The sequence below is a fragment of the Centroberyx affinis genome, unplaced genomic scaffold, assembly GCF_046629955.1.
Source record: "Centroberyx affinis isolate AG114_WGS23_722 - 3 ecotype Tasmania unplaced genomic scaffold, CSIRO-AGI_Caff_v1 ptg002826l_1, whole genome shotgun sequence".
Taxonomy (NCBI): domain Eukaryota; kingdom Metazoa; phylum Chordata; class Actinopteri; order Beryciformes; family Berycidae; genus Centroberyx; species Centroberyx affinis.
The window spans coordinates 48382-75519 of NW_027280969.1; the positions used below are offsets into that span (position 1 = coordinate 48382).

Sequence of the window (27138 nt, forward strand, 5' to 3'; positions counted from 1 at the left end):
TGAAATGAAAACTAGAGGTATCATGTAACTTCAAATTGTAGATCCTATTTACATATAGTCCCAGAAGGAAATTCCCTGTCCCTTACATAGATATTCTCAAATCACATTTGTACAAAATTATTATTATAAAATTATTATTATTAGCAATAGTAGTAATAGTAGTTGTAGGAGTATCCTGGGTTTTAATTCAAGGAGTCTCATGGTCTAAATGCTGTTTCAGAGGCTTTTCCACCATGCAAGAATAAAATTAAGGGGGAAACACACTGCATATGTGAATGGTCAAATTTAAAGATATTGAATGTCGGCACAAAATACCGGCTATTAGCAGCATCAATCCAAAAATATCATTTTTGGTCACTTTTTTGAATGGACCTTATTTGGTCATTATTTACACCTTAACCTTCCCAAAAGGTATCCCTTGTATGGGGGCAGTCAGACATGCAAAAGTTACACATACAGTAATCCATGCATCAGAGACTGTGGTGTTCAACAGTTCAAGTGATCTGGGGGCGGTGCCGGTCCATGCGGGTGGTGCTGGTTCAGCTCCTCAGGCAGGGTGGGGCGGCCTCAGGGGGGGTGGGAGAAGGAGGCGGGGTCAGCCGGGACAACGACATTTGACTGGCCGGTCCAATAGAAGCCTTCCTGATAACAGTGCTGCACCAATGAAAAGGGAAAGATACAGTCAGGTGGATAAGTGGATATTCATAACACTATAGTGGATATCAAAAGTTTGCACTTTCAAATTAAAATTTCTAGTTTTTATTGCCTTGAGGCCCTATAGTAATCACATAGGTTCTAATTAGCGTTAGCTAGCTAATCTGAAGTACCAAAATTGTTGAAAATGAAAATGGGCAGCAAAATTTGGATTGGCGAATTTTTTCTCTGATTTTGCTTGAAGAAAAGGATGAGGAGCCCATTCTGATATGGAGGATGTAGCTAAAGTTAATGTTACTCATCCAGAAACTGTAAGAGGCTAATTACTTCCCTCTACATTCTGCTAGTTTTTTCCCAGAAATTTGTCTGATCATACAACCAAGGGTGTTCTGACACAACTAAAATTCAATTCTCCATTTTCTCCATTTTGACTTCTGTTGTTTATGTCTTCACCTCCCTCAGATTTAAGTCCTCCTCTTCATTATTCAAAGCTAATGAAGCTAATATCGGCTTTCGGTAGCTTCAATCCAAAAATATTGGTATCAGCCTTCAAAAACCTGTATCGGTCAAATCCTAGTAGAGACCCTGGGGAGGGTAAGAGGCGATGGGGGTGCAGGGTGAGGTAATAACACCCTTGTTCTTACCCGTCCTCCATGTCCTCCTGCTGCTCCCCATCCACAGAGCCCTCTGTCTGATCAGTGGCGCTGTCCTGCTCCTCCTCCACATTACTGCCCCTGTAGCATCGCGGAGGCCAGCGCAGCTCCCCGCTCTCCAGCTCGCTCTGCTCCGTGGGCTCCACGACAATGGAGGGAAGACGCTCTCTGCGGTAGAGAAAGTCCTCGGGATAGGAGCTGGTGTCCGACTCTGTGTCCATGTTACATTCAGGGAAGATCTGGATGGGGGAGGGGGAGGAAAGAGATCAATAGGCAGCTGTCATGTGAAATGAGGACTGTCAATTTAGTGAGAAGTCCCTGCGTCTTATATAGGGTATGGCGAGTTCCACACCAAAGTCATTTAATCTAGTATTTAGTCTTTAAATCATATTTTTCTTAAAATAAGTGAATAATTGTGCCACTGGAGTGAGACAATTCCACTTGTTTCCAATACAAATCAACATCAGTGTCCTGAAACGTGGCAGAATCAGACAGATCACTCCAGTATCAGGAAAATGACACTTGATTCAGGAAGTGAATTGTACCTGGTAGGCTCTGCTCCCTCTTCTCTGAACTGGACTCTCCTCCATGGGCGAATCCACTTGGCTGAGCACCGTGATGATACTGCACACAAACACACAGAAAAAAAAAAATAGCGGATTAACATTACAAAAATGCTATCTGTAATACGTACATTTGAGATGAACCTTCTCAGGAAAAAATGAATCGCTTCTCTGAGCCTAATCCTTGAAATGATTTTACAGCAAAACACAAGCTACATTGAAGAGAGAGAGAGTGGCCTATATGAGTCCTATAACATAGGACTGGGGTTCGCCCAATATGGCTTTTTGAAGACTGATATTGATACCAATATTATAATATTTTATAACCAATATTATGCGCTAATATTCAATATCTTCAAATTTGATCATTTTCATGTAAAAAAAAATTACGAGTATTCAGTGTTTCCCCCTGAATTTTATTCTTATCAGGTTGGAAAAGCCTCTGAAACAGCATTTAGACCATCATGGGACACTAAAACTCTCCATTGAAACCCAGACTAATGAAATTCTTTCAGGCTCAGCTCTGTAACCCACCTCCCCCATTATTCAATAGCAGGGAAACTCTGAAACTGAAATAGATTACTGCCTTTAAATGAAGAATTAATTTAGACAAAACATCATTGAACAATGAAAGTAATTGTGGGGGACCCAGGGACTCCCAAGCAACACGAGGAATAGTTGAATTTTACAATAATTTAATTCAGTAGAAATTATCCCAATTACTCTAATCATTTCAATCTCACCACTATTATGTCCCCACATGCAGTGTAGACAGTTAGACAATTCAATACTAAATCATCAACAACAAAAATCTGGGTCACTGGGACAAAGTTTTATCAAATATGGGTCCGTGACTGAATGTGTGAGTCATTTGGGGTCCGTGACATGAAAACCTTTGAGAACCTCTGCTATGCAAAACTGGATTGAGGACTCCACATTTGCATTATCTGTATTATTATTAATTATGCTGCACGTCAGCAAGCTGCAATCCCTCTTGAGTCTTCGCTGCCCCATCGAAAGTTCAAAAGTTCCCACCCTCCTGACCCCCAACCCAGGGTCTGCTTAGAGTTTTTACAACCTGCGTAGCTTCACAGATATAAAAGTCTCATAAAACGTGACCTAAGATCAGGCAGCATCATCTCAGAGGGATTATAAACTTAGCTCAAGTCCACAGAGACACGTTCCAATGCAAGAAACTGGGTAGCATGGACTAAACGTGTTAAGAGCAGCAGGGGAAGGGCAGGGCAAGCGTTTTTCCCCGCTGCGCTAATCTGCAAGTAAGAATAAGAACTTAATGACATAACAGGCTTGAACAACAAGTGACTCCTCAACTAGTAGGATGGAGGAAGGGAGGGAGAAGGAAAAGAAAAGAGGGTATGGGATGGGATGATAATGATGAAGAAGCAATTAAGAGAACATTGGGCTCTCTGATTGGTGGTAAAGGAATACACCAAGTTTTTGGGGAGATTGCTTGTTATTATATGGCCTGTAGATTCATAAATTTAAAAACTTGAAATCTCATTAACTCAATATAGCTGATGTAGCCAGGCTTAATTTTGGAACTATTTCAGCTGCTGCGTAGTGATTTTTAGCGGTACACGTTGCCTACTTTCACTTCATGTGGAAACGGGCAAAGCACTCCCCGCTATTTCAAAAAAGTATAAAGTATTATCATATTTTGTGTAAATTTTACTAACTACACAAAACTGCTAGACTTAGCTGTATAAAATGCTTACAATTTAGCTTTAGAGCTGCTACACGCTCCCGTTTTCTCACTTTTGAGATAAAGCTAAGTTGCATATTATCGCTTAACATAGTTTATGCTAATGTGTTAGTATGGAGCACCGGAGCAAACAATCTACCGGGGACACATGGATGATTTTGGTGTCTATGTTCACCAATCTGCCATAACCCTGGTGCATTCCTTAAAGATGGGCTTAACTGGGGTCGATGGGGAGTTTTTGCATCCACTTCTGCATCACACAGTTCTAGTTCTAGTTGCAGTATTGACTTGAAGTGTGTACTGCGCTGTTGAAATTGGAGCTACTGTATGATTGGCAAGACGCTTATCCCATCAAAGTGGGTGAGCTGTTGGTGTGTAATCCCATTTCCGATTTGAGGTTCTGATAAATTTAGTTTCAGGTATAGGAAACCTCTTGAAACGTTAATCTTGTTGGTAGCTTGTTGAATCTACTTTTGTCACCCAGACCTTCACCATGAAGGGAAATACAGTATCTTCGTTATATCAGACTGTATTTCTACCATTGTACTCTACTAGTATAATACAATATTGTACACTTTACAATTTCTCACCACTATGGCGGTTTGAGCAAGTAGTTACATTATGTTAAGAATATAATAGGAATTAAATCAAAGCCAATTCTGTACCAGACTGGCTTTTCACTTCTCTAGAGTTGAACTACCTATAGCTTACCTGTGTGAGGCAGGAATACAGCTCATCTTTGCTGGGACCTAAAGGCAAGGACCCAGTGGACCAAAATAGGAAGGTAGTCCAAACGTGTTCCCTCCAAAAAAAAGGAAGTGGCTGAGGAAATTGACTTTTTCCCCAATCAAAGTCAGACACTCTTTCTCGTCCTCTACCTTTCTCTTTCTCAACCCTCTCACAGGTTCGGCTCGCTTCTCATCAGCAACCTCTCCCCCCTCCTCCCATCCTCCCCTCCCTCTGTTTTCCCACAGCGTCTCATTCAGTGACGCACACGACGGCACATTCAGATAGACGTGCGAACCAGCTTTCCAGACCGACGGGCTTAGCGTCACCTTCAATTAGAGACAAAGCCATGACATAACATGTGAGTGTGCAGCAACACGGGGCCTCATAAATACAGATTACCAGGTGAGCTGTCATGGCTGTACAGATACATCACATTTTGCAGATTATTTTGCATCATAACGTAATGCCAAGGGCTCTCCCCGAAATAGCTCGGACTAAACTGCCCGTCATTCAGCGCAGTTGTTGATGCCACAGTAGATTATGAGATTCGCGGAAGAGGCTTCCTTATAGGGCATCAAAGAGGATTGTAGGTAGCGAGTTTCCAATCAACACGGTTTGAGGGCGAAAACAGGTCTTTGTGGGATATTCTGGGATCAGAACTGAGGGGATGTGTGGGTACAAATAGGCCAGGATAAATTCTACCACACTACTTGAGAATCGCCTACATGCTAGTTATTTTTACACACACCCACACTGACACTTAAATTAAATTTAACTGTCTGTCTGTTTATATTTGGGATGCTCAGTAGGCCGATACAAAGAGGCATTTTCTGTTCCAACCACAGGGAGGTGCTGGCACAGTTTGGGGCAGTATTGTTTCCATGTACTGGACTGGATTTTGCCATCCGACACTGGGTGGGTCACATGAACAGGCAACAACAAAAAGTGTATTCATCAGTATGTTCAATTTCTTTGGTCTGAGCTGGAACTGATTTCACAGCTTGACCATTACTTAAAGCCCTAGATACTGGCCAATAAAACAAAAAGCTTTTTTATTTAAAGGAATATTTTGAATTTTGTTGGGGTTTTTTGTCTTCAACTAACACTAACCTCTCATTGTGGCAAAAAGTTACTTCAGTTGTCCTTCAGTTTCCCTAAAACTGTTGTTTACATTCCTCATTGAAACCAAGTGACAGCAGCAGCTGGTTCTCGTGAGGAATACTAACCATGCTAACATGGTATTTTTAGGGAAACTGTTAGGTCAAGTGTACAGGAGAAACTTATTTCTACCATTTTACAAATGTCTAGTGTACAACAAAAGGAGTAAGTAAAATTCAAAATGGCAGTGTGGATAAATTCTGCTATGCTGCTGCTAATTCGGCCTAGTGGTCTGAATGAGCATCTTTTAACAGGATGACCCAGTTTCAAGTTCCTGTGTTGGCCAAGCACCCGCCCTGCTGAAGTGTCCTGGAGCAAGACACTGACCCCCTACCAGCTCCAGGGCTGCTGTTCTGTAGCTGAGCCTGACCTCTGACCTCCCTGTGGAGGGGGGCAAGAGAAATGATTAAAGTGTTAAATCATAACCGATTACCATGGTTTTCTAGAGAGTGGGGTAAAGTTGAAATAACAAAAGTAAGAACAGTAGACAGGTGGAGCAAAAAAAAAAAAAAAAGGCGGTGGGGCTAAAACAATGAGGGAAACTTACAAAATGACCTCAGTAGAGACTAAAAAAAGACCAAAACAAGTCAAGACTGGGGGGTGTTGAGGTGATTTAGATACCTTAAATCAAGTTTCCTTGACATCCAGCCAGTTCAGACATCATGTGTGATGGGACCTTAATATTATTTGACAGCACCAGCTGAGCTACTTTAATTCAACGAGCAAAGCAAGAGAAAAGTAAAAGAACACATGTGAGGTGATCTACAGCACTGTGCAAAAAAAAAATTAAAATCTGTAAAGCAAAGGTGCTTTCAAAAATAATGAAATGATGAAATGAAAAGTTTCTAAATATCCACAAGTATAAAGAGCAGTCTACATCTAAGACAACATTTATATTAAAAAAGATCTAGGGTGCCTAAGACTTTTGCACAGTACTGTAACTTTTTTGAGTGTTGTTCACAAGCTGTTTCCTTGTAAACTTGATTTAATCTTGTAACAGCTGATTTAGGTTCAGACTGGAACAAGTCAAAATAACAATAAAATTGTGGGTAAATCATTCAAAATGGCTCTTTTTTAAATAGCTATAATGAATACAAGTCTAACCACTGTTTCTCATCATGCTGGGATCTACATTCTGAATGCCTTCAAGTGAAAATACTAGCAATATTAATGCATTTTGTTGATGATCACATATCCACCTGAATAATATGAGCCACAAATATACAACTGAAGTGATTCCAGAGTCTATTATTCTTCCATTATTTGCCTATGCTACTCTCCTGGCATGCATCAGTGGTTGGCAGGGTGAAAGCGCCCAGGGTTGAATCCTGTAGTTCGGCCAAGCCACCAGTTTCATAGCAAATCATTCCGCCAAACAGTGTCTGGACCACACAAACCCCAGTGTATGGAGTGTGCATCAGTATTCATGGGAATAATAAAGCACAAACCCGTCCATAGTGCTCATACTTGCATGCAAAGTTGGGGAAATGCAATACATGATCGATTTCTAACTCCCTGCTTGAAATTGTAATCACTAATACAGAGTGTTACTCCAAAGTAATGTAATGCGTGTTCAGTCACTTCTGAAAATACTTTTCCATGCTATGATTTGAATAGCGTTAGTATCATCATCCAAAACCATGTTAAATCCATTATTTCAAGTTGTGTAACATGTTTTTTTTGGTCTATAATATCACAATCAAAGTGGCTTTTTTCATTTCATATGTTTATGAAGCATCCAACAAATCCAACCAATTTTCTTAAAAGTAATTCTAATCTTATTACTGCTTTTTTCGCATTAACATGAAAATGACCAATTATTTGTAGTCAGATTACTGTATCCTCTCATACAATCTGTGACTCAAAAACTGCATAAAAGCAAGGACACACTGCCCATTGATTCAGAAATACACCAACAAAACACACACACACACACACACACACGCTTATGTTTCCATGTGTGTCAGTGTATGTTCCACTCACTGGCTTGAACGAAACACAATCATACTCCCATAAAGTACAGCTTGTATAAAGTTTGATGTAGAAATATGCAGTTTTAAATGCAATGAAACGGAGAGATTGACAAAGAAAGAGAAAATGTGAGGCGGTGCTGTGTGACAGCTGTGGTGTATTTATAAAGAGAGAAGAGGAAGGAGGCAGTTCACTCGAAAAGTCAAAACAGAAAAGTTTGGGACGAGAGAGAGAGAGAGAGAGACAGAGAGAGAGAGTGAGCACAGACCCAGCGAGCGAGAGACACCGCAGGAGGAGAAGAGGAGAGAAGGGGGGACAGAGAGAATAAACGGATGAAGAGACAGACGGGAGAGTGGAGGATTTTTTAAGAAGCAGCGAACTGGGCGAGAGGAGACGGTGACTGCTGCATCTCTGGAAAAGAGTGAGTGAGTGAGTGAGTGTGGGTGGGAGAGGAAGACATAAAGTTGGAGGGTGGGAGGGGGGGTGTGAGGCGGCAGAGGGTGACAAAAGTGAGAGACGGTGTGGGGGGGGGGGACCCAAAAAAAAAAAAAAAAAAAAAAATCAAGGCACCGAAAAAGATCCTTTTGGACAGTTGACAAAATAAGAGATTTGCGCTCTTCAAAACATGACTGTCACAGCAACGGCTACCACTGATTCAGGTCAGTGGTTCCTGTTTGTTCTGTAACAGGGGGGGGGGAAGTAAAAGAACGAGAAAAAAAGAAGAAAAAAAAAGAAAAAGCAAACAAGGTTATGAAAAATAATAATTAACTGATTCAAGGGGGGAAAAGAGTGAGACTTTGAAGCCTATACACATGTAGCACAAGTTTCTCCACTGGGCTCCATTGTTGTAGTCAAAAGTTTGGAGCCACTTTTGAATAGAGGGGAGTGGGAAGAGAGGGAAGAGAGAGAGGGAGAGAGGCTGAGAGAGACTCAAACACCAAAAAAGGTCTGGAGTCAGCGCTGGAGAGAAATTGCAGGCTTGACAGATGCTGCACAGCCATGGGGGGAGAAGAATAAGGAGAGAGAGAGAGAGAGAGAGACAGAGAGAGAGAGAGAGAGGACAGACATATAAAGACAAATAGAGAGATAAAAGAAAAACAGGAGTGACAGGAGAGTGGACGGCAAAGGGAAGAAGAAGAGACAAACCAAAGGGGAACCTGAAATGTTAAAAAAAAAAAAGAGGATGCACGCGTAGGGAAACACACCCTCCCATACTGTACACAGTGATCAGGCAGGAGTAGGTGCAGAGAAAAGACAGGTCAGGAGGGAGGGAGGGAGGGGTCGGTTAGCCAGAGAGGGAGGTGGTGGGGAGGGGGTGGGGGGGGACGAGGGGAGCAGTCCAAAAAAGATAGGGGAGGGTGGGCTGTTACTGTAAGTGTGATAGAGTGCGAGAGACCCAAACCCGGAGCAACTGTAAACCCCAAAAGGCTCGGAGGAGATCCAGCTCGGCCCGTTTACCGTAAAAAAAAAAAAAAACCCCAAGACTGGAGCTCCAGACGCCCGCCGGGCACCATGGAGTTCACCGGGGTTTCGCCGGGGCGCTGAACCCGCGAGAGGCCCCCCCCCTTCCTCACCCGCCGGGCGTCATGTCGACGGGCCCCGGCCTCGGGGAGCCGGGCCTGGCCGAGGACCCCCAGGGCACGGGGCCCGTGGGCCTCCAGACCCTGCTGGACCTGCTGGTGGGCGTCTACCAGGAGTTCTGCGCCTCGCACCTGGCGAGGGAGAAGTACGTGTCGGGCTTCCTGCAGTGGGGTGAGCACTCTCCTCTTGTTTTTCAGGGGTATATGTGTGTATTTGTGTGTGTGTGTTGAAATGGGGTTTTTTTTTTATATATAATGCCAGATAGTTCCAGTCCTTAGTTCTGATTGGCTGAGTCCACACCTTTGACCACTCATACGTACATACTTACATGTCGCTTAGCAACTTGTTTAGCTGCTGTTCAAGAACAATCAATTAATCCACTGACCAAAAAATACCACTCATACTGATATGTGTGAGTTTGCATCCACTTTGTTTAGCTGCTGTTTAAGAACTAAATTCCTGTGCAGAAAAACAGCATTTAAAGAAATAAAAAAATTCTTGAACCTTTGTTTTTCCTTTTTGCTACAATGGTGTGTAACGCTTGGTTTATAAATGCAATAAGCCACTTCAGGTCATGGTTGGATTTTAATAGGAAGAACACCTCTCACAAGACCTCTCAGCTGTTCTAAAATCACTGTGAACCACGGCCGTGAGTGGCTTCAAACTATGCCACCCGAGGTTTACACCAGAGAGCATGAAAGGAACTCTGAACACAATAGTGACTTCTGCTGTTTCACCCATTTCAGTTGAAACAGGCCTCTAACCACAGGTTGCCAAACGAAGCGGATTGATTTAAAAATGTCAGCACGATTAGTCTGCTGTTAGATTGATTTTTTTTCTAAACATTGGCATTCGGCTGCGTATTGTATTGCCTATAAATGGTCAGTGAAGCTTTACGTTATATAAATCTGAGTGTGTTCATTTGTTGATTCATTTCTACCTCAATCATGAATTCACAATCTCAACAATAGACAGTAAGTGGCAGGCAATTTAGCTCAGTTTTTTAAGAGAAGCACATTTGTATGTGTAGCCTACCGTATGTAAGCATTTGCATTTTGCATTAACACAATAAGTAGGAGGTAGCGACCGAAATGTCAGAGCTGATCACTTGCATACTGAAGGGATGACAGCAGAGATAATAAACTCTGCAAGAGCAAAACTGCCTCACTCTTACAAGAGGAAGACGGGGGAGAGAGAGCTGTTTGGCTGTTTAATTACTATGATGGAAAAAATGAAAAGTATGTGCTTCTCGTGGCTTTCCAGGTAACATGTACAAAAAGTTAGCATGACTTTCTCTGTTTATATTTACAATCTGATGCGTTATTGCTCCCTGTAGGGGAAATTCTCATTTCTCTTGCCGCCCTCCACAGGGAGGTCAGAGGTCAGAGGTCAGGCTCATTCAGTGTCTTGCCCAAGGACACTTCAGCAGGGTGGATGTTTGCTGACACAAGGCTTGAGCCGGGGTCACTCAGCTGAAAGACAACCTCTTTAACCCCTAGACCACCCTGCTGGTGTAGCTAAAGGCTTTGGATGATCTTTTATTTCAAGATTACTGTAGTTCTCCATTTCTTACGACAATGGGTTTTTCCATCATGTGTCAATTGGATTTTAGGGTGTAAAGTGGACTCTCCATCAGAGTACATAAACACTGTGTAGCACATGGGTTCACTAATGGATCACACTGAAGTCCAGTTCTGAGATAAATATAGAAAGATGAAAATAGAATATAATTTTCCATAGTAAATTAAACAAAAGAAGCTACCCCTTGGTATTTTCACAAAGTAGAAGGGAGATCATTTATTTTATCCTTTAAGCCTCAGGCCCGGCACTCTAATGCCATTCCTAAGTGAACCACAGATTCCACCATGTGTGCATGTTTTCTGAATTAGAGACCATCTTAAACCCTAAACTCCCAGTGACATGCACTGAAGGGACCTGATGTCAATCAATGATTGATGAAATTAAAACAGTTTTGACAAGAGTATTGTAGTATAGTCAGCGCCCATAAGTACAAAATAGATATGAGGTCTGAGTCAAATATGCTGAGTAATATATGATATGAAGTATTCGTCAAATATTTACCAGTGAGTCCATTTAACCCAATAACAAGAGATAATTTGACACACGTTTTTCTTTTGACTTTTATACCTTCTCACAATTTTCTACATTTTTTATTTCATTTTGATCACATCTTGTAGTTCCCAAACAAAAAATATGTTTTAAATTGTTCTGTAGCAGAATCTATATGTGGCATAAAAAATAAATAATATAAATAAATAAATAATATGTGTTGGCCTATATACATGACGATTGACTACAATATATTATTATGTAATATGAGGCACAAATAAAAAAGTGATGGCCGTAATATTACGATTAACCTGCATATGACTCCTATCTATTTAGATCCTCATTGATTCCAATTCAAACCACTGGCTGACCAGACAGACAAGGTCAACATTTCTTAGGGATTACAGCGCTCTGAAAGGTTCTAAAATAAATCCCTTCGTTTTTGGCACAGGATGCATTGCAGCCCAGAGGTTAGACACCTCCCGGGTCAATCTCAGCGATATGGCCCAGAATACACTGTGCTTATGAGAAATGGAAGACCAACACAAGGTCATGTAAGCCAACACTCCTCTCCTGACTTTCTGCCAACCCTCCAGAACCCCCTGGGGGGTTTTCAACTGGTGTCATCTTGCCAAGACCACCATGAGTCACCTCCATACAAATGTGAAATATACATGTATGGACAATAATCCACACAGATGCGTGAACAGAAGTGACACATTCTTACTACATGCACACAGCCTCCTATTTCAGCTGATGTCATCCCGCCATGCCTATCATTTATGTAATTTATGGGCAAATACACACACACACACACACACACACATCGAATGGCTCATAAATGATGCCCATTGTAGCGCTACTGGCTGCCTGCCATCGCTCTGTGTGTCCCTCTGTTGTCACGTCTCAACCCCTCAACTTTCACCCCCATCCAATCCTCGCTCGCTCCCTCTCTTCTCTATTGACAGTATCTGTCCATGCATGTGACCGTGACTGTGTGTGTACTCATGTATTGTCCAGAGGCCAAGGGAGGTATCATATGTCCCCAGTGATGGGACTTTCCAAATTTAACCACAGCATGTGTCCGGGGATGAGGATCCGGTGTCGGGAGTTGGCCGGCCGACTGGTGATGAAGCAGGTTCCTGGGTTTAGCCGGACTGGAGGCCTGAGATTTAGAGCAAATCTGCTTAGCACAGCTAGCGGGGATCACAAAAGCATCATAGGCAGGGGATGAATGGGGAATATGATGCTTGTTTCTTTATGCTACAATATGGGACTTTTTTGCCTTGAGGCAGCAAGGCAAAAGTCCTGCCCTCTGCCCCATCAGTTGGGAGAGGTTCACGCCCCAACACTTGTTCTTGATGAGCTGTCTTCCTTGAAATGGCATCTAGCCTGAAACATTCAACCACAAACACAATGTTTGTGCCAATACTTGATGCAGCTGGTACCAGAAAGACAGACAAACGCTTGCCTGGTGTAGACCCTGGTGGACCTTTTTCATAACTATTACAATTCAAGAAACATGTTAGGGAGCTGCCTGCAAAGTTCTACAGTTTAGTTTATGCTAAAGCGAATATGATCTCATCACTACCATCTATCACACTGGTTAACATAGCCTGGCGGATAATCCTGGTTTGAACTCTGTGGGATAATCTAGCACTGCTATCTTGCTACGTAGGAAAGCTAACTGGTTAGCATCCTACCTGTCCAGCGGTGTACGAGCTAGCTCTGCGTCGCTCCTCAGCCCTTTCCCCACCTTCTGATGGGAAAATAATTGCCGATGTTCACTGAGCTTTTGTCGGGTCTCGTCTGCTGCACGTTTAGCTTCACTGTACTTCCGTTTCTTACTGTGTTCCGCCTTTTTTTCACAGCGAATGCTCTGCGCCCCAAAATGACCCAACATCATTGAAAAGCCAATTTCAGGCAAATGAAGGGAGTCAAGCGCAAACACAGGGTCATAGACAGACAACAATAATATATCTTATTTATTTATTGTTATTTTAATGTGGGGAAAAAAGCTTTTACAATGATTACCTTTGTTGTGGGCTATATTGTGAAGGTCAGTGCGTAGGCCCAGGTCAACCTAGTTCAGAATCTACTATGAGAGGAAGTCTGAAATCCTCTGGCGGATTAAATGGGAGACTTTGAGCTGAGCCAGACTCAGGGAAGATGCATTTCTGGGATGACGGTGCTGAACACTGAGCTCAAGTCAACAAACTTGAGTATCTTAGGATCCTAGAAACAAATATGAATCCCTCGAACTCTTATCCTCACCAACTTCCCAATTTCACTCTTGTGTTTCCATGTACCTTTCCTCTCTGTCAATCCCTCCCCTCCTCCCTCGCTCGCTCTGCCTGGGTCGCTCACGGTCTTGTCACTCCCTACATGGCTTTCCAAACAGGACAAGCAGCCGATGGGTACAAAGCCAGAGTCAACATTCACAGGATCTAGCCATGACTCCATCACTGTTTTTCCTCTTTGCCATGTTATGGCCTCAAAGATATCATTAGTAACAGCAAGTGCCAATAGAGTTGACAGTTTATGTGCCCTGGTGTGTTAAACAAGGTAGTGACACAATCTCATTTTGGATCGGACGACTCAGAAGTTAATTTGGGGATAGGCATGCAAGCAGATTCTTGCTTGGAGATATCAGTTCATCTGCTTAGGTATTGTTGAAATGATGTGCAGAGGGCAAACATGATGGCATGATTCAAACTAAGACATCTCATGCAGTGGCCCAGTGCTGCCAGCTGACATACTTGGACTAATAAGGGGTTTAAATTCTGATTATATTACTATATGCCATCATATAAAAATAGGAAGATGATCAATGAAAAAGGCTGAAAGCCAACTGAAATATCTAGTTGGAATGAGTTCCTACAATACTATCATTGTTAAAAGGCCTCTTGACTATTAGTGACACATCTTGTATCCAGTGTGTCTGATTGCAAAAGTGAAAGTGTGTGTGAAGGGTTGCAGAAAACAGCGAAAATCATTGGCTGCAAAAAAACAACAACCTAGAATTGGTAAAAGTTCACACATCATAAAATGTGTGTGAATTTGAGACACTCAGATGATGCTGAACTTCATTCCTGTTTTATGTTGTTGCTGTTGCTTTACACCTTTCAGCTGCCCCAATTTCTCACACCGACAGAATTCAGTATTGCACAACTCATGATTATCACTTGCACTGACAAGCAGTTAAATTCACCGTTTCTTTGAGTGTTTAATATTGCTTTGCAGTCCTCAATAAATACCCCAAGAAACGTAATGAAATAGCAGCAACCTGTGTATTTTCCATGGTTTCATACACAACTTAACATCTGTTGACCAGGAATGAGGATTGATCTCATCCAATAGAGAGCTGCAGGATTTTAAAGTCATAAAGAACAAGATATTGGAGCAAATTTTCTGAATGGTATTAGTCATCAGCATGTGAGTTTGCAGTGTAGTCATAAGATCCGATCACAAGACACACTTCAGCTATTCAGATCTGTTTCTAATCCTTTTACGTCCCATTGAGAATCTTTTCATACTCCCTAGAGCTTTCCACATGCTGGAGGCACATTATGTGAATAACAGTTGGAAACACCAGGAGGAAACTATGTACAGAGACATTAAATGTGCACTCTTGCTCTCATCTGTATGTCTATCTGCCGCTTCTCATCTCAGTGTATGTCACCAGAAAGGGCACGACTGTCCAACGCCACAGTAAATTCATTTCTAACTGATCGCCATGACAAAAGCCATTCTCCATCTTGATTTTCCTCTCTTTGCCCCCTGCCCTTCTTCACGGAGGGGAGGAATTTCCGTTCGTGAAGCTAGGAGGCTGGCAGAGGGGTTGGCAGGGCGCTAATGGTGATCGTCTTGAATAAACACGTGCAGGCACAGGCGCAGGATAGCCTCTACCTACACACACATATACACACACAGACACACACCTTTCCACACAGACCTTGCTCTTTTTGGGGGGGAGGATACAGCTGCAGGAAGCACAGAGAACAGGATGGGCTGAAATGTCCCTATCCTGCACAGAAACAAACACTATGGTACATTTCTCCCCCAGTGTTGGGATGTTTACTGGAGGCTGCAGCCTGGTATAATAGTGATGTCACTCTAATTGAAGCTTTGCCCAAGAGTGAGTGATTTATCGATGTTGTGCATTGCAAACATCTAGGGGCCCCAATGGGGAACCACTAGGGGGAGCCACTAAGCGCTGTTGGCCCCTTGCACTGCATGACATGTTTGATATCTTTGGAAACCTTGGGATCTTGACTAGAATTTTAAATAAAGTTCTGTGGGTTTGAACAAAGCTTGGCTGTGAAACATGTGTTTGTAATGATGGTCCCACATGAGGGACATTAGAGTAGAAGTGGTTTTAATATAGGGCCACCTGATACTTAGTCTTGTGTTGCCAGAGTCACAGGGAAGAACGCTGGCATTAGGATTAGCAGATATATCTGTTTGCAGATATAGGGGGCTGATGTTGGTCCACCTCTGATCTGATATGTGTAGTTTGTTCGATTGTATATGTATTGTATAATATGTCAATACTACACTTTTTGTCATTGGGAAGCCCCTAACCTGGATTGATGATGCTGATGATGATGAAGATGGGATTAAATCATTTCAAGTGTTTCCAATGCAAATCAACTTGCAACACAAGAATTTTATTGGATCAAGTGTCATTTTCTTGACCCTAGTGGAGTGATTTGCCTTATTCTGCCTTGTTTCAAGACAATTTCTAGGAAATTTCTGAAGCAAGTGAAACTGCACTGGAGACAAGTGGCGTTAGCTCACTTTACTGGCAGAATGTATCACTTGTTTTAAGAAAAATAAGATTTTAAAACTGAATATGAGACTAAATGACTTGTGTGGTCGTGTGACAGAGGTCAGTGGTCTGCATGGCCTCAAATTGCTGTGATCTATGTTTTGCTATGTAAAATGTTAATGATAAATGCAAGTCACATGTCAGTTGCAGTCTACTCTCCCATTAGGACTCCACAGTAGGAGTCTATAAAGGATCCTATTCACAGGATTGTCTTGTTGCTTTAGGAAGCTTTTAAGGTCCCAAGCAACGAAGTGTGTCTGCAAGTTGCTCACTCTCCCCATCTAAAAACAGTTTACACTTTGCCTCTGTCTCACTTGCATTCCTCTCAGTGTGAGAGGAGGTGGGGGAATGAAAATAAAAATAAAGGACTGGAAAACTTGCCTCAATTCATAAATGGTAGCTGCTATTTTTAGATGTGCAGAGTGACTCAAATTCAGACAGTCGCTCTGTTAAAGAGGAAATCTGTGTGGTGAGTAGGATCTTCTACAGTATTTATCCGAAGGCATACATTGACGGGTTCATGTTCATGACCCGTGTTTTATTTTATTGGAGGCCGGAAAGCTCTGGTACATGGAAGTGTTTGTTTGGCAAAGGGAAATGGAAGGGCCATATCTGAGAAAGGAAGTGCAGCAAGACATTTCACTTTCTGAGACTTCTGGGAATTCAGAAAGTTTATTCATTTGGACAGAAGTGAGCAGACCGAGCAATGAGCTACATCCTGGCTATGGGTTTTTAATGGGAATGCCCATGTCTTGACTTTTTTTGTAAGAGTTTTGAAGTTTTTTTCTATTCAAAATGTCAAAAGCTGTAATGTTAACAGTGTATGGAGGCATTTACAAGCAGAAAGTCTACTACTATCTACAGGAGGTGTCTGTGACATATCTTAAAGGTGCTATGTGTAGTATTTTGATATCAATAAATCATTACCACATTCATTTTGAGACATTTGTATAATTATCGTAAACAAAACAGACCATCGGCGAGAAGATTGTCGGCCTCTATCGGCCTCTACTTTGCATTTTACATTGTGTGCCACTGGGTCGAATTTGGAGGGAAATCTGCTGGATTGCTTTATGGCACAAAACAGAAAGCGGGTGCTGTTCTTCCAGAGAAAACAACTGTCTGGGTGTGCTGGTGAAGGGGAAAAAAAACCTTAAGAAACTTAAGAACGTAACAAGATTTTCATTCACTTTCCCAACCCATATTTTCCCAGCTGGTCCAGGGATTTGTACCGGCAACCTTCCGGTCACATTTTGCAGTTAAGACTACAATATAGCACCCTCTAGAGGCCAGGAAAGTCACATGCTGTAGGTGCTGCATAATCAAAGTGGTTTTAATCACGTTCAACTCACTTCCGTTCCACCTCAACTGTCCCGTAAGAGATGCCTATCAAAGGAAGTTGGTAAAAAAAAACTGTCCAATTTTGTTTCAGTCACAATCTCTCTCTCCTCCCTTCCGGTCCCAGCGGAGCCCCTGGTGAGGCAGGTGAAGAAGACTCGCATCAACAGAGACGACTTTCACATCCTGAAGGTGATTGGTCGAGGCACTTTCAGTGAGGTGAGAGCGGGTTCACACCAGTTGTATAAAACTTGTGAAAGAACGTTTTTATTAACGGCTTACCAACAAAAACAGATTGTAGGATGTAGGAAATGTTCTTTTATTGACAAAAATATTTGATCTGGGCTTTTTAAACAATCAAATCAATTCATTTATTTATTATAAGCCATGTTTCATACTGTCTGCAGTTAATCTGTTGTAGTTGGACATGACTGCATTGGCACTCGTCCTTACACAATAGCTTTAAATCATCCTGCACTATGACCTCTGTCTGTCAATTTGAGACCAAAAAAATGTTGATTTTTGTGTCGTTTTCTGTGCCTCTGCAACCCATTTGTTTACATTTGGATTAAGGATTGTTTCCTCAAGGCCTTATTAAATAATCATCATCTTTCTGTCAGTCAGCAGAGTCCAACATACCAGAGTTTATTTTTTAAAGCTTCTTTTTCAGGGTCATCCTTGTAGGACGCCAGCTAGCTACTGTATGTGTTTGCAATGTTTTGATTTGGATTTGGGCTCATGACCCGTGTTGCATTTCATTTTCTCTCACTAATTTTTCCTGTCACTCTCTATACTTTGTGCTCTCTGTTAAAGCACAAATGCCATAAAAAATCATTTAAAAAAAACCTAAAAATAACAATAGAATAAAAATAATTTAAAAAATAATTATAATAAGAATTATTTGAAGAATAGAAAATACAAATAAAAAAACTTTTTTTTTTTTGTTTGTTTTATGAAAAATCTCTTCCCTCTATATTATTTTTGCCCTCCTCTTCCTGAGAATCTGTGCAAACCACTCTTGGCCTTAGTAATATCCATCAATTATGTCTCATTCACTGTCACTGATATTCAAGAATGTATCATTTTGATATGCATGCATGCTTTATCCATGCTATATCTATATCTATATGTCTCTTGTGGATTTTATCTTCTTATGTCTCTTTGTTGCCTTACTTGCAGGTTGCTGTAGCGAGGATGCTAAGCACGCAACAAGTGTACGCTCTGAAGATCATGAACAAGTGGGATATGCTGAGGCGAGGAGAGGTAAACACACGCAAACTCAAATACATACACTTACAATCCAGTTCACAAGATTGAAGCAGCAAGGTTTATTGTATGCAGAATTCAGAAGGAACGCACTGTGCTTGAGCTTGTTTCCAGCTTCGTTAGTGTTGTATCTGTCCTTTTTGTTGCTGCTATCCATTTGTCTTTCTGTCTGTGTTGTGCGTAGACAGCGTGTTACCAGGAGGAAAGGGAAGTTTTGCTGAAGGGTGATAGACGTTGGATCACTGAGTTGCACTACGCCTTTCAGGACGACAACTACCTGGTATATATGAACCAATCAGTTATGCCATGTACTTGGAAAAATGTCCTGTAGGTCTACGACATCAGCTCTAGCTCATTTCTCTTTCTCTTTCTCCTCACCTGTCCGTCCCCTGCTCCCTCAGTACTTGGTGATGGACTACTATGTGGGGGGCGACCTGCTGACACTGCTCAGTAAGTTTGGAGACCGGATCCCCGAGGACATGGCTCAGTTCTACCTGGCTGAGATGGTCATGGCCATTGACTCCGTCCACAGGCTGGGTTACGTGCACAGGTAGACCGCCACATAGGAAAAGAGCTTAGATGTTACTTCTTAGAGAATTCCCGCCCCCATCTGCTGATTCATTTGGGGGTGTAATGGAAAAGTAATACAACAAGTAGTGTAAACAGTTACTGCTCCCAGGGAGTAATAACTAACTAGTAACTACAGAAATCCTATGCTATGTTCTTCTTAACTAGTGAAATTTGAACTCTGGAGATGCAAACACTCCCCTCCCCCTGTATTTTCCACAGAGACATCAAACCAGACAACATCCTGCTGACATCGGAGGGACATATCAGACTGGGGGACTTCGGTTCCTGTCTGAGGGTCCTAGAGGACGGGATGGTGAGGGGTCCCTGAGGGCCGCATTGACTCATATTATTAATGAAAAACTACAATATACAATACAATAAAAGCAGACTGTGCCAAAACTTGCAACAAACCATGTATTAACATGTATGTCAATATCATATGTCCCATAGAATCATTTACATAGATACCATTGTTGTGCTTAGTGTCAAACTGTCATGGATCTCAATCTCAATCTCTTCATATTTGTTGTTTTCACTTTTGTATTTCATACCAACGTTTTGGGAGATTGGCCCATTGGTCAAAATTATTCATGATGAGAACATAGACACCAAAGATGAGAACATAGACACCAAAATCATCCATGTGTCCCCGGTAGATTGTTAGTGTGATGTTCTCATCACCCCATGTGAAAGTTGAAAGTTGAAACCAACGGGACAATCTCCCAAAAACTTTAGTATATTACTTTAACCATCTTTATCAGCTATTACTATCACATCCACAACATACTATATATATTGAATAAATGCTAGATATATGGAACAATACATGCATTCCCTAAATTCAAAGGCCTACTTTTGAAAATCCATGTTTCTACTGACTTCTTTGCAGGTTCACTCATCCCTGGCAGTCGGGACCCCTGACTATTTGTCTCCAGAGATTTTGAGGGCAGTAGAGGGAGGGGGAGGCTACGGTCCTGAATGTGACTGGTGGGCTCTGGGCATCTGTGCCTATGAGATGCTGCTGGGGACCACGCCCTTCTTTGCAGAGTCCATCTCTGAGACATATGCCAAGATCATCCACTTTCAGGTTTGTGCTCACACCGATACAGAGTCGACAAACAAGCGATTGAAATGAGAATGCTGGGGATTTGAGAATATAAAGGAGTAGTAGTTGTATAGACAGCAGCCATGTAATATATTTATCCAAACTCAAGGAACATTTTTGGTCCTTTTTTTGTAATCCCCAGGAGTATTTTGAGTTCCCTCCATCTGGCCCAGAGATTTCAGACGAGGCTCGCTCCTTCATCACTGGCCTCATCTGTGAGAGAGAAGTTCGTCTGGGGACCAAAGGTTCCAGTGATTTCAGGAGCCATCCCTTCTTCTGTGGACTAGACTGGGGTTCCCTGCATAAACACCCTGCCCCCTTCCTGCCTGAAGTATCTAACGCAACCGACACCTCCAACTTCGACGTTCTGGACGACTGTCTGAGTGAAATGGTATTGCCTTTAGAGAATGCAGCTCTGCATGTGATGCACACATGATAGAGCCTAAGTTGTGCCTTAAGGGAAAGAACTGCTTGTACACACTACGAGCAACTTGGTTGATGGTCGCTCTATTTTGACATATTGTGGGCAGTGCAAGAGGCCCCAACTGCATTTATGCAGTGGTCTGCAGCTACAAAGTTCTGACCAAGAAAAATAAGCTATGTTTTTATACAAATTATGTAATTTTTGCTGCTTTGGTATCGCCTTTCATGAAATTGCATCTTTAACATAGCTAAATAGCAAGCAGAAATTAGGTAGCATTGATCAAAAATAAACAAACAACTCAAAATGACTTCAGAGCTTACCATGGATCCCAACAAAGGATGCAACCGCTCTCCAAGCATCGTTTTTGAGACTTTTATTCCTGTACTCTTTCAAATTAAAGTTGTAGAGAACTGGGAAGCTTTGAAACGCACTTGCCAGGCAGAACTATTGTACATGAAATGAAACCACATCGGTGGGGAAACAAGGAACCACGGAAATCTGATTGGCTCTTGATGGCCGATGACCATGAAAAGTTCAGCCAAGGCCAACTTTTCTCAGCTGACAAGCTTGTCGACCATGCAACTCTCTCACCAACTCTGTAGGAAATGAATGGACTTCTGGTAACTTGTTGATCGTGTTGCTCGCAGTGTGCCAGCATGGGAACCATTTAGGTCACTCACTTAACATGCCCTTGACACATTGACTGGTGGTTGTTGGTATGAAAATTAGGCACATGAATTTGCAATGTTGTGTTGTGTCCTGCAGGAGACGCTGTCTGATGTAATGGACAGGGCTCCGATTGGCGTCCACTTGGCTTTTGTTGGATACTCTTACACAGCCACCAGGTGATCTTAAATTCATGTATCACGTGTTTCATGTCCATCCCAAACCACTGAGGTTAACTTTTACATAGAATCATCATGAGTATTGTTTAATCGGTCTTTCTCTTATAGCCAGACGGGTGCCATCGACCGCAGTCGAGACATCATGATGCAGATTGACCACAGAAGGCTTAGGGAGTGTGAGAGGCTTTATTCCCCGGAGAAGCTGGTGAGAAGGCCATTATTAGCCCAAAGAGTGTATACTAGTCAAGAGACTCCATATGTCCATTTGTCAGGTGTCATGTCTTGAATATATGATGTGTAGCATTAGTTAGACAGCTATGTATGCTTGTGATATGTGTTCCTTCCAATTACACTGACGCTGTGCCTGATATCTAAGTGTGGTGTGGGTTTCAGAGTCAAGTGTGGCAGCTCAGAGCCACTCTGCCAGTTGACCTGCCCGCCCTGCTGGAGCTCCCTCTAACCCTGGAGCAAGGCACTACGGCATCCACCCACACCACCACAGAGGAGGAGGAGGAGACCGACCAAATATCAGGACTTGATGAAGACTTGCACAGGTAGCGTCTGAAAGGCTTGCTCTAAAGGGAAAATCCACACTAATGGATTTTTGGATATAGCCTTAAAACGTAATTCTTTTTTTTTTTCATTTTTCTACAATGACAGTGGTTGAAAAAGAGAGGTGAAAAGACACCTCCTTTGGGCTGAGGCAACTCATTTGAAGATGTTTGGCCTTTCATTTTGTATCTAATCTGGCCTTAAATGAATCCACTAGCCATATCCAAATGGAAATGTATTCCACACCACAAAATGCACACATAAAAAAGCAATGCCATGTCAGAATAGTAGATCATTAAAAATTAAGATTTTGCAAATATTTACTTAATAGCACAACTCTTAATATTCAAACTTAAAGGAAAGGTTCAGGGTTTGTAGAATCTGGATTTCTAGAAACAAATAACAAGTGAAGCCTGATCTTTGGACATCCAAAAACTTTTCACACCAGAGATTTGTCTGTTTACTCTCATACACATATAATTACTCTCAAAATCACATATAAATCCTTTCAAACAATGCTATTACCTGCTATTACCAGCTCTGAAAGTATATGGCAGTAAGAATCGTCCCACATGAAACTATGGGAAGGTTTCTGCGGGGAAAGTTGGGAATGTAATGGTGCCAACCCTCTGCGGAACGAGGCCTTTGAAGTCAAATTCCTGGGTCACTTGAAGGCAGCACTAGAGTGGACATTTGGCATACTTGTAAGCAAAATAAAACCTCAGTGTATAAATGTTGTTCACGTGAGACAAGGCTAAAAGTGGCCCCGATGTTATATTTTAAGTCAGTCACTCTCATTCTGTTGCACTATAGTCTCTTGGGTCTTGCTTTGGGGAGAATCATACGTGCTCCATATAGTAAACAGGCAAATTCTGTATGTGTATAGATGAAGTTAGAGTGGATTGCGATCATGTTGCATCATTCCCATTTCACCACACTTGGCTGTAAAGTAAAGCAACAACAAGAAGATATGATGAACCTTTGAAACCTCACATTCTTTCCCTCTTTCTTCACCAGACGGTTACAGGAAGCAGAGAGGAGATACTGCGAGCTGGAAAAAGAGATGGAGAGACTGAAGGGGGAGATCCAGGATTGGAGGGCCCCCAAGGAGACAGGCAAGGGATTAACACCTGTGCTTCCTCATTGCATCACCATCATCATCACCATCAGTCCTCTCATAGTCATTTATCCTATGCAGCCTGGATTGTTCCCCTCCATTTCACTTTTTATCACGTGCAGTTATGCCATGTTTTATGAATGTGTCATGGCACATTTATGACAAGCTACAACCGACCTGATAAGTTTTGTCATAAATCTGGCAATATAGCTGATACTGTGGCACCATAGAAAGTGTCATTGTGAGATAATTAAGAGAACAATCGTGGTACTATGATGGGCATAACCTGACAATAGTTCCTCATAATATTACAGTAAACCTCTATGGCATGCCAAGGTGCAACAATCAACAATCAAATGGGTGTTTTTAGCCTAAGAATCACCAAATGCCCATGTGAATTCATGAAAAAGCAGTGAATCCATAGGCAAACACAGAGAGCCAAGGCCATATAGAGGTAGGGATGTGGCTTCTTTTCCATTTTGCCATTACCAGTTTGACCCACTTGATAAAAAAAAAATACCGCTGTTTTCAGAATGCCAGGTATTTGTGTAACATGACCTAATCGCGCAGACATCCACACAACCACAAGGACTACTTTACGGCCCTCGCTCTCTTAAGAACAACATAAATGGGAGGTGGAATGAGTTCCAGACAATATGAGCCACTCTGAATAAACACAGCGCCGCACAGCTCCAGCAGCATCTGCTTATGTTGGAGCCCTCAGTCAGAACACGGTGATAAATATCCACTCTAAGAATAGCCTTGGTATGCAGGAGCTTGGTTGCCCATTTCCATAAATCAATACAGTGTCATGAGCTTTTTAAAGATGCAGCGTTGAGGGTCTTCCTGCCGCCGGACTGATGGATGAAAGTTATGAGTAACGAGCGCAACTCCCGTTTTAACGCAACCGCATGGGGGAAAACAAAAAGCACGTACCTCGCTCCGCAACACGAAAGTCGGCGGCTTACCTCAATCACCCCCTGCCTCATCGCTCTTTCTCTCTCCCCTTTCACACTCACTCACTCACCCACTGACTCACGCGATCATGCCTTTCATCACCGCAAATGTGTTGTTTTGGTTTTTTTTTTTTTGGTTCTGTCTTTTTCTTTTTTTGTTATCGCAAAATCTGGCTGGCCCCAGCAGTGCACCCCCAAGGCTGAATGCCGCCGCGCGTCACGGGCTCTGATGTTCCTCTCTCTCCTCCAATCACAGAGCTGAGTATCTGCCCAGCATCTCTTGCTCTGCCTGCCTACTGTATGGACACACCAGGGGATGTAAGCCTCTCTTTACTCCACTTTCAATATTCTCTTTTTCTGCCTGAGATGGAGAAAAAAAACACACTTTTAACCTGTTTGATTGTCTAATTCATTTGCAGAAGCTTTGTCACTGTTGTGTTAGTAACCAAGGCCAGGCTTGCTAAGGAAGCAAACAGAGAATTTCTATGTATGTCATGAAAATAGAGGTGTGCAACTGTAGGCCAAGCCCTTACCCAACAGGCCAGCCTCTATTTATGTTGCTGCTAAGCCGGTGACTGTTCACTGGCCTGACTTAAATGTGTTACAGAGGGAGAGAGCGCCCCCTGCCTGCCATTACCCGCTGGTGATTCCACTACACCGCCACCTGCTCCTGTTTCACAGGGTATGGACACAACTAATGAAATTGAGATGAAATTCAAAATTTGGCTACAGAGTTGGTTCAAATGATTTGCAGGCCAACACCAGTACCAATGTTGATGCTTTTTGACGCAGATCATGTGAATATTTTTCCAATAATGCCTATATTTTGTGCTGATATTCAATTTAAATATCAGCATTTTCATGTAATAAGTGATAAAGTGTTTCCCCCAGAATTGTATTCTTTTCAAGGTGGGACACTAAAACGTTCCATTGAAACCCATAGCAATAATAATAATGATAGTACATATTCATGCATACCTGTAGAATATGATTAAAATGTCTTGTTGTACATGCATCATATCCATCATATCAGAGATGGACAACACTGAATATCCGGCCAGTACCTGATTTTTAATGAAAGGCCAAAGTTGGCCACATATACCGGATTGTATATCCCTAATCAAGAGAAAAAAAACCCTTCTTATTCTCTATTTTTCTGTTTTTCCATGACTGCCTCAAATTTTCAAAACCAATTTTTCTCCACCTCCCACCTATGGGAGAATAATCTCTCCTTTCCCTTCCAGGTTCGCTTGCCACAGGTGAGCAGTGAGTCATACCTGCTGGTGTGTGCAGAAGGCGGGGAGCTCCAAGCCTGGGACAGACACTGTTACACCGAGCTCTCCTGATCGCACCTTAGGGTGTCACCCGCGGACCTCTCCTATTACAACAGGACTCGGGACTCTTGCCCCTGCTCGACGGTCACTCCCTGCCCCCTAAGCTCAGCCTCCTAAGCTTCCCGAGAAGAAGGAAAATCGGGACGGAAAAAGGTTCAAACGAGAGCTGCTGGGGCATATTTACTGAATAGGAGGTGACTGTTTCATAATTCCGCCTGGTGGATTTTCCCCATGGTGATGTTTTCCAGTTGATAAGGTGGGAAAGGCAGGTCAGACCACTGGAAGCTGTGGAATGGGTCGTTTAACAAGGAAGAGGAGGAAATGATGAAGGACATATGCTGGACTACTGTGCCTTCTGACCAAATTAAAGCGATAGAGATGCACTGAGAAAAGAGTGTGACAATGACAGTGATGATGATGATGATGATGATGATGATGATGATGATGATGACGATGACGATGACGATGATGTGGATTTGAGTGACACAGAGAGGGGCCAGTGAGATCCATGAGCATACTAGACTGTACTGGTGCATTTAGTTGTTACAGTGAATATGATTTCTCTCTTATATCCTGTATTTGCACCTAGGGGTGGTTTGTACTTGTTGTGTTGCACTACTATAGGCATGTTTTTGTTGTGCCTGTTTTAGTATTCAAGAGGTTCATAATAACTATCAGGCTTTTTGGTATTTTAATGGTTTATGCATATTAACTTAGGGCCATACCTACATGGGTTATTCAGGTGTGCAGCATGATTAAAGGAAGACATAGTTAGAACTGAAGAGTGAAAGAGATGAGGGATTTTGGTTCAAATGCCAAATTGCAGGGTGTGGTGTGAGCATTCATTTTCATTAAAGTGATAATTCGCGAGATTCTTGTTTTTCCTGATTTTTGGCGACACCTTTGATGATAAGCAGTCATTGCTTTGGTGTTTTGCACTCACTGTAGGCACTAGCCCAACATATTAATAAAGACACTCAATGCAGACTAATAAACGATAGTGAAACCCCCAGTCCCCTCTGATCTTGGAGTGTTTTTCATCTTTGGAAGGCACTCTAGTTTTGGTTCAGTTGTTGCTTCTGTAAATGCTTAGAATTGTGTCAGAATGCTCAGTTTAATTCAAGTCAAAAAAATATATATAGAGGACATTTAACAAACAGGCTGGTCACAAAGTGCTTTACACAAAATTACAGAAAAATTATAACATGAAATAATAATCACAGAGTCCATGATATGGGGCCAGAGCCTTCTGTGTGCGTGTGTGTGCGTGTGCGTGTGCGTGTGCGTGCGTGTGTGTGCATGCAAGTGTGGGCAACACCAGGACAGCCCAAAAGAGACGAAAGTAAATTGACAAAGTAAATGAAAGACTGCAAGGAAGGGAATGAAGGGAAATGAAAGGCTGGTATGGTGGTATTTACGGCAGGTTGTAATATGCACTAAATAAATGGGTTTTGACTTTGGACTTACTGGTCTTATTGGACTTAATAATGAGACACTATCAAAACAGACACCTTTTCCAACACATTAGCTAATGCTAATGTTAGAAAAATTTGGTTGCTAACCTAACCCTCTCTCTAGGTATAAAACATGAACCTATGCTTGCAACTAAGTTGCACAGCTACAACATTGACATGAAAATGTTCTCTTGTCAAGCAATTAAAATAATATATATGATACCTAATTTACTTAATAGAAGAA

General features: G+C 42.2%; 1 protein-coding gene across 1 annotated transcript; it reads left to right on the plus strand.

Annotated features, from left to right (window-relative positions):
• The first annotated feature begins 8828 nt into the window (after window positions 1–8828).
• Window positions 8829–26833, plus strand: LOC139658074 (myotonin-protein kinase). Its single transcript, XM_071536102.1, has 15 exons — window positions 8829–9203; window positions 17399–17490; window positions 18451–18534; window positions 18722–18817; window positions 18939–19087; window positions 19327–19420; window positions 19997–20194; window positions 20355–20603; window positions 21402–21481; window positions 21590–21686; window positions 21875–22035; window positions 23051–23148; window positions 24363–24424; window positions 24714–24788; window positions 25351–26833. Exons 1-15 carry the CDS (start codon window positions 9038–9040, stop codon window positions 25450–25452), a joined length of 1803 nt encoding a protein of 600 aa, XP_071392203.1. The 5' UTR covers window positions 8829–9037; the 3' UTR covers window positions 25453–26833.
• Window positions 26834–27138: the final 305 nt, after the last annotated feature.

Bases quoted from the DNA above. Each gene is read 5' to 3' on its own strand.
- LOC139658074 (XM_071536102.1), top strand. From the start codon at position 9,038: ATGTCGACGGGCCCCGGCCTCGGGGAGCCGGGCCTGGCCGAGGACCCC. The intron at 20,195-20,354 runs GTTTGTGCTCAC...TGTAATCCCCAG, and splicing joins CCAAGATCATCCACTTTCAG to GAGTATTTTGAGTTCCCTCC. The intron at 24,425-24,713 runs GTAAGCCTCTCT...AATGTGTTACAG, and splicing joins GTATGGACACACCAGGGGAT to AGGGAGAGAGCGCCCCCTGC.